Source organism: Sapajus apella, unplaced genomic scaffold, assembly GCF_009761245.1.
Source record: "Sapajus apella isolate SASKATOON/1434 unplaced genomic scaffold, GSC_monkey_1.0 scaffold29, whole genome shotgun sequence".
NCBI classification, from domain to species: domain Eukaryota; kingdom Metazoa; phylum Chordata; class Mammalia; order Primates; family Cebidae; genus Sapajus; species Sapajus apella.
The window spans coordinates 23,069,436-23,080,166 of NW_022436969.1; the positions used below are offsets into that span (position 1 = coordinate 23,069,436).

At 49.2% G+C, this 10,731-nt stretch overlaps 1 protein-coding gene across 3 annotated transcripts in view; it reads left to right on the forward strand.

Moving 5' to 3' along the window:
* The first annotated feature begins 4,833 nt into the window (after nt 1–4,833).
* The window catches only part of PRELID3A (PRELI domain containing 3A), a 152,034-nt gene continuing 146,136 nt past the window's right edge, over nt 4,834–10,731 (forward strand). The window contains exon 1 of one of the 3 annotated variants that reach the window (XM_032293426.1): nt 4,834–5,324. In XM_032293426.1, the coding sequence (XP_032149317.1) occupies nt 5,293–5,324 (32 nt within the window). In that variant the 5' untranslated portion in view covers nt 4,834–5,292. The remainder of the gene's footprint in view (nt 5,325–10,731) is intronic. The other 2 variants (XM_032293427.1, XM_032293424.1) reach the window with 2 other exon arrangements.

Genomic DNA, 10,731 nt, shown 5'->3' on the forward strand with positions numbered 1-10,731 from the left:
TTTCCAAACCCATGTCTTCAACTATTAAACCCTATTACCTTTTTTTTTTCTTTTTCTTTTTTTTTTTTGAGACAGAGTCTTACTTTGTCACCTATGCTGGAGTGCAATGGCACGATCTTAGATCACTGCAATCTCAGCCTCCCAAGTTCAAGCGATTCTCTTGCCTCTGCCTCCCTACTAGCTGGGACTACAGGCATGCACCACCATGCCCAGCTAATTTTTGTATTTTTAGTAGAGACAGGGTTTTGCCATGTTGGCCAGGCTAGTCTCGAACTTTTAACCTCAGGCAATCCACCCTCCTTGACCTCCCAAAGTGCTGGGATTACAGCCATGAGCCACCACTCCCGGCCCCTATTGCGTCTTAAAGGATGTAGTCAAGGGAATGGACCAAAACAATCTGTAAGAGGTAAATTGCAGAGGGCTTGATGATTGGTTGGCTGTAAGGAGTGAGCAGTCACTCCCTATTCTCCAGCCTGGGGTGCCTGAGTGATGCCACTGAGTGAACAGTGCCTCCTGGAAGAGGAGTGTGCTGAGGAAGGCAGGCTGGGTAGCTGCCTAGGGAACGGCCTGCAGGTAGCTGGATGTGTAGGTCTGAAGCTTGAGTAGAAATCTGAGATAGAGATGTTGGTTTAGGAATCAGTAGAAACTGTGAAACTCAATGAGTTCACTCAGAGAGAGAGGTGTGAGTGAGAAGAACCGAAGAACGGAGGAGAAGTGGAGTGTGCAAAGGAGGGAGTGTCATGGAAGCCAAGGGAGCAGAGTTTCGGGAAGAGCCACCTGAGTTCAAGTGCCATGGGGGGTCCAGAAAGACGAGGACTCAACAATACCCACTGGATTGGCAAGTTTGATGGTTATTGACGACCTTAAGGAGACAAGTGGCAGGAGCCTCTTACAGCACGTCACAGAGCTAAGTAGGAACAACAGCAAGCTGGAGAGAGCAAGCGTGGACCATTCTTTTGAAGGGGTTGAACGAGACGTGAGGGGAACAATTGCAGGGCATGACGGGGTGGAGCAGCCTGGAAGGCCGACTTCCAGTGCTCCTCTGCACAGGTTGGCATTTACTGCCATAAACTTCTAGGATGGCAAGTGTAATCCATCCTTTGCCTTGTGAAAATGGGCTTTTGCAACCAGGCAGATGACTGTGGTTCTCAAGCCAAAGAAATGGAGAAGAGGCATCGCAGCAAGAGATAAAGGTTAAGGATGAATCTTTCTCCAAAATTCTCCATTTCCTGGAAGTTTCACTCCTAGTTCCCACACCTGCTGGTGACAAGACCCAGTCCTGATTTTCGTGCCCAAGAGGCTCAGCCAGGGGCCAGAGGAACAGCTGCATCCTGGTGTGATTCCACCAGCCAACAGGTGGCCATCTGCCCTTCTGGGTGGCATCTTTCCAGTTCTACAGAAACTATAAAACTGAAACAACAACCAAGGGACTGCTGGGCATCGCTGAGTCAGACCTGTGTGTCACCTGGGCGCCTGCACACCCTGCGCCAGCCTGCAAGGGCCTTTCTGGGCTGCTGTCCAGAGAGCATGTGCTGTGCTACGGCTAACTCTCCACAGGGGCCACGGGGTGGGCCATGTCCATCTCTGCTAGAACCCTTCTCTAAAAAAGGGCATGGCTCCACTTACTATTTACTTAAAAACAATACATCTTATTCAGCTGGAGTGGTGGGCGATTGAGGATTGCTCCTTTGTTTCCCACAAAGCCCAGGCAATCCCCTCCGGGTTTGTTTGGGGTGGGCAGCGTCCAGGTGGGTAAAATAACAGAAATGCTGAGACCCCTTTGGGGAGCCAGACAGGTGCGGGGCTGAGACGGAGAGTTTTTTTTGTTTTGTTTTGTTTTGTTTAAGTCAAAAAGACTTGGCTACATTTATAATCAAGGGTGGGATGCAGGGTAGAAGAAACCGAAATTTGAGTAGAGAAGACTAGCAGGGCGGGTCCCCCAGGGACAGCTGGGGAGGGGGACGTTATCTGAGAACAGATGGCAGTGGGGAGCTTGGCGTGGGTCCAGATTGTGACAGCATCTCCTGCAGAGGGGACATCTGCCCTGTGTCTTGACACTGCACCAGTACTCAGCACCACTCGTGGGCCGTCCCATACCATGAATGAGTGGTGACCCAGTGTGGGCCCCGGGCAGCCCCACTCCAGAGCATGTGCCATTAACCAGCACAAACCAACATACAGTTTCACAGTATCTAACCAAGGGCCCAAAGGCAATAGAGATCATACTTCTGGGCTTAATTTTCTCTTTGTGGCAAGAAGCAAATTCATCATCCCAGAGAGAGAGGGACCAGGAACTGACAAGGAGGTGTGGGGAGCATGGTCCAGGTTGGGGGAGGGTGGTGACTGAGGATGAATATATTAACCATATGAGACCTGGATAAAACAGGATACCTGGAATGTCTTCTTTGACAATCTGTAAGATCATGCCTTTTCTCCAGTAGCACAGACTCATTAGACTCCTACCAGAGAGGGCCGACTGCAGCATGGAGGGAGAGAATGGAGGGACCGGAGGCAGGAGCAGCTCAGATCGGCCGTGATGAAGTGCAGGACAGGAGAGACAGGCCGGACAGGAGGGCTGGGAATAGGAGCAAATGGAGTATTTGGGGGCTGGGGTGACTATGAGGTTGAAGAGCAGGTGCCACTTGAGGGAGGTGGCAATGAGGGAAGGACTGGAGGCTGTGCTCAGAGGGTAGGGGACCAGTGAGGGGGTTAAAGATACATGTACATTCAGATGGGATTCAAGAATACAGATATTTATAATGAAGAACCTCAACAAAGGCAAGGGAGGGTCCCTGGTGGGCTGAGTTGCTCTAGACAGAATGTTTGTGTTCCCCAAATTCATATGTTGAAGCCTAATTCCCAGTGTAGTGGTATTCGGAAGTGGGATCTTTGGGGAGAAAAGAGAAGTCTAAGAAGCTGGATGCATGGCTTATGCCTGCAATCCCAGCACTTTGCAAGGCTGAGGCATGTGGATCCCTAGCCCAGGAGTTTGAGATCAGCCTGGCCAACATGGTGAAACCCTGTCTCTACTAAAAGTACAAAAATTAGCCCAGGATGGTGATGCATGACTGTAGTTCCAGCTACTCAGGAGGCTGATGTGGGGGGACTGGTTGAGCCTGAAAGGCAGAGGTTGTAGTGAGCACTCCAGCTTGGGTGACAGAGTAAGGTCAAGAAAAAGAAAGGAAAGAAAAAAGGAAAGGAAGAAAGAAGAAAAGAAAGGATGAAAGAAAGAAGGAAGGAAGGAGGAAAGGAAAGAGGCAGGGAGGGAGGGAGGGAAGGAAAAGAAAAAAGGCTAATGGATAGTTCTCTGGCTAGTTTTAGCTACTGATAGGAGGAATATGAGTAAACCGTGATGTCCACACGTGGATGCATCCAATTATTACCACACAGCAGTGGGGTAGGCAGTATGATCCTCATTTGACAAGTAAGGAAACTGATTGGATGAATGACTGTTCCACAGCTAGATCTGTCCCTACTCCTAGGGGATAATAAACGGCAAGACTGGGCTTTGGAATCAGACAGATGTGGCTTTGAATTTTGGGTGGGCTAACTCCTAGATGTGTGACCTGGAACAAGCACGTTGGCTCATGTCTTTTCAATAAATACAGTCCTTAGCCCAGTGCTTGTCACACAAGAAGTGTTCAACCGCTGGCCCAGTGATAATCTTGACTCACTGCAGCACAGTGGGGAGGGGGAATCTTGTAACCTGGGTCACCTCAGCGTGTGATCATGAGCTTTGAAACCTGCTTGAACTTCAGTTTACCCATTTGTAAAACAGGGAGAATAGCACCAACTTTGGAAGTTTTCTGAGCTGAATGCCTTAGGAGGTAGAGGTCAATGTGAGTGGGCCCAGGTCTTTTGGTCATGCTGTGTGCTCTTCCACTTCCCTGCCTCACTGCACAAATCAGCTCCCCATGCCCCCAGGACTCAGACAAGGGCCCTGCCCTCTTGCCCCATCTCATCCTGGAGAGGAGCACCCTCTTCTCAGAACAAGCATCTTACTTTGCACTTGACTTTGTTTATGGCAGCGCAGGGTAATTTACAAAGCTAAAAAGTACTTTATCAGGAGGGCCCGGTGGCTCATGTCTGTAATCCCAGCACTTTGGGAGGCCAAAGCATGCGGATGATGAGGTTAGGAGATCAAGACCATCCTGGCTAACATGGTGAAACCCTATCTCTACTAAAAATACAAAAAAATTAGTCGTGCGCGCCTGTAGTCCCAGCTACTCGGGAGGATGAGGCAGGGGAAATCTCTTGAACCCGGGAGGCGGAGGTTGCAGTTAGCCGAGATCGCGCCATTGTACTCCAGCCTGAGAAACAGACCAAGACTCCCATCTAAAAAAAAAAAAAAAAGAAACAAAAACTTTATCCTGGTGCAAAAGGGAGACTCTTTTTCCTTAGCGGATTTGCTTTAGAAAACTTGTAATCACAAATTCTTGTTCTTTTTGAGATACACGTAAATGTGTTTTAAAGCTAAGGAAGATTTCCCCCCAGTTTTACAACTCAGGAATGTATTTTCCCAAGGACTTGGGAGTCATCTCTTTGAAATGGCATCCCTGTCTCCCACTTTCGCGGGATGGTAGGAGCCCAGCTTCCAGAGAGCACCTGGCTTCAAAGTGTAAACTTACTTCCTGTCATAAAGATACGAAAAATTCATTTTTCCTTTGGATAAACGCAATTAGCAAACGCAAACGGCCACCGCATGGCCAGTCCATCAGAATTTGGGATGATCGCTGAGACAAATGGTGCAGTGGAGTCCCCTCACCGGAGGGCTGTCTTGTTTACCTCGGGAGCATGCGTGGGGCAGGTTGCATCCTCCCGGCTGTTAGATACAGGCTGAGATTTCTGTCTTTGCAGCCTATTTGGCTGACTGGTTGCGATGCGCATCACTTGCTGGTTTAATGCTTGTTCAAGACCCAAATTGCAGTGGGGTTTTGAGGATTGGCAGGTTTATTTTTCATCACAGGTCCCTGACGGTAGAAACCGGAGTGGCTGGACAGGGCCTTGGGAGAATTCGGACAGCGGAAGTAAGGACGAGGCCAACCCCCAACGCCTGCGGCATCTGCTGCGAGCGCGTAAGGCGCACCCCGGGGTAACAGCGCAGGTCCAGGCTGCGCCGCAGCCTCGCCCGCACAGCTATTTTTAGCCGCCGCAGCCAGCCCGGCCACGTGACAGAGTGGGCGGCACCCAAGAGCGCTCCGCCCACGGAGGCCCCACCCACGCCGCGCCGGGAGCCGCCAGGCCGGGAGCACTCGCCACTGGTCTCAGAGTCCGCGCCCGGCGCCGGCGGCAATGAAGATCTGGAGCTCGGAGCACGTGTTCGGGTGAGGCCGGGCTGCGGGCCGCGGTGGGGCTGCGGGGACGCCGGCTCTTGCTCCGGAGCCCGGCTGGGGCGGCCAGGGAAAGGCCGGACCTCAGAGCGGGACTCGCGGAGCCCCCAGCTCGCGCCGGCCGTTCCCAGACCGCGGCCTCGGCGTCCCGGAGAGAGGCTCGCGCCGCTCCCCCACCCCGCCCGGCCGCGGGTCGGAGGTCGGGGCGAGGCGCTCGGGCGGGCACGGGAACCTGGCAGCCGGCACCGAGGCCCTGCTGGTGGTCGGGGGCCGGGGCTGCCAGATCCGGGTGCGGGGACCTGGGGCTCACTGCTCTCCTGGGCGCCGGGGGTCGGGGGCCGGGAGGGCAGAGGCCTGCAAGCTAGCGCCTTTGCTGAGGTTGTCATAAACGTTCCGCGCGTTTCACGGAGGGCCCGCGACGGCCTGTGAGCTCCGGAGGAAGCTAAGGGGTAGAAGGCATTTGGGGGGCCCTGGTCCTGAACTCACTTATAGGCACGGAAGGCCTCCAAGCCAGCGTGGGAAACCGCGGAACTGTTTAAAAATGTCCCCAGGCACACGGATGGAAGTAGAGGTCATTATCTTAAGTGAAGCCAGGCCCGGAAAGACAAGTATCGCATGTTCCGACTCCTAAGTGGGTGCTAAAAAATGTGTTCACATGGATGGAGAGAGTGGAACGTCAGACGAGGGAGACTCTGAAGGGTGAGGGGGTGGGAGCAGGGAGGATGATGAGAAATTGGTTGATGGGTGCAAGGTACCTTTCCGGGTAGTGCATACCCTAGAAGCCCTGATTTGATCACTAGGCAATCTATGCGTGTAACGAAACTGCACATGTACTCCATAAATTTGTGCAAATAAAAAGAAAAAAAGTGTTCTCCTGACCTAAGTGGTATCTTCTCCTTAAGTCCCTGGTCTATGACACATTGAAATTATTCTTTAATGTTTATTTACGGGAACAAAGATTTGTAAATTGACCCCACTTAAGCATTTTATTTTGGGGGGAAAATGTACTTCGTGGAAGGAAATTGTCATCCTTTGACTTTTTTTTTTTTTTTTGAGACAGAGTCTCACTGTATCACCAAGGCTGGAATGCAGTGGCAGGATCTCTGGCTCACTGTAACCTCCCCCTCCTGGGTTCAAGCGATTCTCGTGCCTCCGCCTCCCAAGTAGCTGGGACTACAGGTGCAGGACTACTACTAATTTTTGTATTTTTAGTAGAGACGGGGTTTTGCCATGTTGGCCTGGCTGGTCTTGAACTCCTGACCTCAGGTGATCCATCCACCTCGGCCTCTCAAAGTTCTGGTATCATAGGCATGAGCCATTATGCCTGGCCTGGCTTTAAAAATGTAAAATTATAGTAAAATATACCAAGTGGGTTCAAAACCTGTGAAATTATTTTTCGTGAAGTGTTTAGACTTGATGGAATCTAATTTTTGTATGGCCTGTAGTGTTTCTCAAGTGGGGTTCCATCAGCAACAAGGATGGGATATCACTGAGCCATCTGGGTACCTTGGATAGTTAAGTCATTGCATACCAGGGGTGCCCAGGCAATTGGGGCTATGTTTTCTTATGGAATGGCCAAGGTCTGCCCTAGAGGTTTGTGAAATGTCCACGGACAAGCACAAATGAATAGCCAGCTGTGAAAACTCACAGTTGATGCTTTTGAAAATTGTTGCAGCTGGTAACTCTCATTTATTTTAATTTATGTTTTTGAGATGGAGTCTTGCTCTGTCGCCCAGGCTGGAGTGCAGTGGCGCAATCGGGGCTCACTGTAACCTCTGCCTCCTGGGTTCAAGTGATTCTCCTGCCTTAGCCTATCCAGTAGTTGGGACTACAGGCATCCAGCACCATGCCTGGCTAATTTTTGTATTTTTAGAGAGACGGGGTTTCACCATATTGGCTGGGCTGGTCTCGAACTCCTGACTTTGTGATCCACCTGACTCGACCTCCCAAAGTGGTAGGATTACAGGTGTGAGCCATTGCGCTGGGCCCCCATTTTTTTAAAGCTTTACTGAAGTATACTTTACATACCACAAAGTTATACACATTTTAAGTGTGTAATTCAGTAAGTTTTACTAAGTACGACCATCACACACACAGTCCAAGTCCAGTCTTAGAACACTTCCATCATCCTGCAGAGGTGTCCTGTGCACATTACTTTCCATTTTACCCCATTTTTCACCCCCGCCCCAGGCAACCAGAATCTGCTTTCTGTTTTCTTGTCAGGACAAATGTCATCCTGCAATATGCAGTGTTTTGTGTCTGAGTGCTTTTTGAGGCTCACCATGTGGTAGAGTGTCAGTACTTCATTCCTCCCGTCATGTCATTCATTTTGTATTCCTGGCACCCCACCTAGCAAGTGCTCAGAAGGGGTGAGGAATCTCACATGGAGACCAGATGCCCTTTCAGATGAGGGCAGCTATATTTTTAGTAGAGACTGGGTTTTGCCACGTTGGCCAGGCCAGTCTCGAACTGCTGACCTCAGGTGATCCTCCCGCCTTGGCCTTCCAGAATTCTGGGATTATAGGTATGAACCATCGTACCTCACTTGACTTTAAAAATATAAAATTATAGTAAAAATATACCAAGTGATTTCAAAACCTGTGAAATTATTTTTCATGAAATCTTTAGACTTGATGGAATCTAATTTTTTGTATGGCCTGTAGTGTTGCTCAAATGGGATTCCTTCAGCAACAAGGTTGGGGCATCACTGAGTCATCTGGATGCCTTGGATAGTTAAGTCATTGCATACCACCAAAGGAATCATGGTCATCCCTGGAGCTGCTGCGGACTAGGTGCTGATTCTCTGTGATAGACTTTTGAACCTAAAAGCAAAGGGTGGTAATGGAGCCTGACAAATGTGGAATGTGGCTGGCTGAGGTTGCTGTCACTGGCCTGTGGCTGGACAGGTTATAAATGATGTGGCACCATGAGCTGGCATAGCATCCAAATGACAGTACAAATTGGAAGCCTGGCTTCCTGGCTGGACTCTGCAGTTTTTCCCTTGTTTCGTCTATTGAAATCCCTGATTGTTTTCCTTTGAGGATTATAGACCTTTATTTTTCTTTCTATACTTTAAAAAAATGTTTGTTGTGCTGTTAGGTGAACATTTGATTGGAAATCAATTTACATTTGTTTTGAGGCCGAGTTTCACTCTGTTGCCCAGCATGGAGTACCACAGCAAGATCTTGGCTCACTGCAACCTCTGAATCTTGGGTTCAAGAAATTCTTTTGCTTCAGCCTCCCTATTAGTTGGGACTACAGTTGTGTGCCACCATACCTGGCTAACTTTGGTATGTTTTTATTGACATAGAGATCCTGCTCTCTTGCGCAGGCTGGTCTTGAGCTCCTGGTCTCAAGTGAACTTCCCGCGTTGGCCTCCCACAATGCTGGGGTTATAGGCATGAGCCACCACACCTCGCCTGCTTAATTTTTTTTTTTTTAATTTTAATTTTGTTTTGTTTTGAGACAGGATCTCACTCTGTCGCCTAGGCAGGAGTACAGTGGCTGACCTTGGCAACCTGTGCCTTCTGGGTTCAAGCGATTCTGCTGGCTCAGGTTCCTGAGTAGCTAGGACTACAGGCATGCACCACCACACCCAGCTAATTTTTGTATTTTTAGTAGAGACAGGGTTTCACCATGTTGGCCAGGCTGGTCTTGAACTCCCAACCTCAGGTGATCTGCTTGCCTCAGCTTCCCAAAGTGCTGGGATTACAGGCGTGAGCCACTGTGCCTGGCCTTAAATCTTTTTAAGACAAACTTTTTTTTTTTTTTAGATGGAGTCTAACTCTGTTGCCCAGGCTGGAGCGCAGTGATGCAATCTCGGCTCACTGCAACCTCCATTTCCTGGGTTCAAGTGATTCTCTTGCCCCAGCCTCCCGAATAGCTGGGATTGTAGGCGCATGACAAACTTTTTACTATGGAAATTTCAGAACTGTGCAAACATGGAGAGACTAGAATACTGAGAGCCAGTGCCACCCCCACGTTAACAGTTACCCTCCGGCAGTCAGTCCAGGGTCCTCTGTGTCCCCACCCCCTGTTCCTAACTCTGGGTTATTTTAGTCAAATCCCAGACATCATGTAATTTTCTCCTTCTTCATCTTCTCAACACTGCCTGTGCTTAGAGAGCCCTTTCTTACTTCTTTCCATTCCCAGCACAGAAACCAGCTTCCCTTAGCCCACTGGGCAAACCCATCACACAAGTGGGGTCGGAGCGTTTAGGACACATGTGTGTTGGGGGTGGCAGCAGGGCCTCTTGCCTCCACATGCTTCAGGGTAGCAGATGATGCAGGGTCCTCCACCTGGATACCTGTTGCTGACTACAAGAGATGAGAGTGCACATAGAGATGTTCTGTCCCTCTCAGTGTGTAAGCCCTCTGACTTCCTTTCCTCCCCATCAACTAGCAAAATTTTCAGTTCTGCCTATCTTGGACCCTTTGTCCCATAACTCCTTTGTGCCAATTCTCTCGTGGTTCTTGTCTCCCCACCTTTGCACCCTGGGGCCCTTTCGGTGACTCCTACCAGGGCAGTCTGATGGCAAGTGGCTGTTCTCACTGACCTGGCTTCTCCTTGAGACTAAGGATGAGGAAAATCAAACAGCAATAACCATTTCCTGGGTGTCCTGGCTGTTTATAGTAGGCCATGTACTAGGGATTAACATAAAAACAACAACAATAATGAATCCCATTTAAACTTTACAAACAGAAGCCAAACAATCCCACCTCTATTTTATAGACATGAAAAGAGAAGCCCCAAAAGCTCAAGCAACTTGACCTAAATCATATCCGTAGCAGAGGGGCAATATTCAAACCCAGCATTCTTAACCGGTACCCAGCAGTTCTTCCACAGTCTTAATTACCCTCTACTCCCCCTTGGGCCTCCTACCTCCAGAAGCCTGGCCAGCCAAGACTCACATCCTCAGGTGAGTCACAACCATCAGAATTGGTTGTTTCTAAAAAACCCTTCAAAAAATCAATAAATCCAGGAGCTAGTTTTTTGAAAAGATCAACAAAATAGACTGCTAGCCAGATTAATTAAAAAGAAAAGAGAGAAGAATCAAATAGATGCAATAAAAAAAAACAATAAAGGGGACATCACCACAGCTTCCACACAAATACAAACCACCACCACAAATTACTGCAAACAACTCTAAACACATAAACCAGTAAACCTGGAAGAAATGGATAAATTCCTGGACACTTGCACCCTCTGAAGCCTAAACCAGGATGAAGTTGAAACCCTGAATAGACCAATAACAAGGGCTGAAATTGAGGCAGCAATTAATGGCCTACCAACCAAAAAAAGCCCAGGTCCGGATGGGTTCACAGCCAAATTCTACCAGACATACAAAAAGGAGATGGTACCACTCCTGAAACTATTCCAAACAATCCAAAAAGAGAGAATC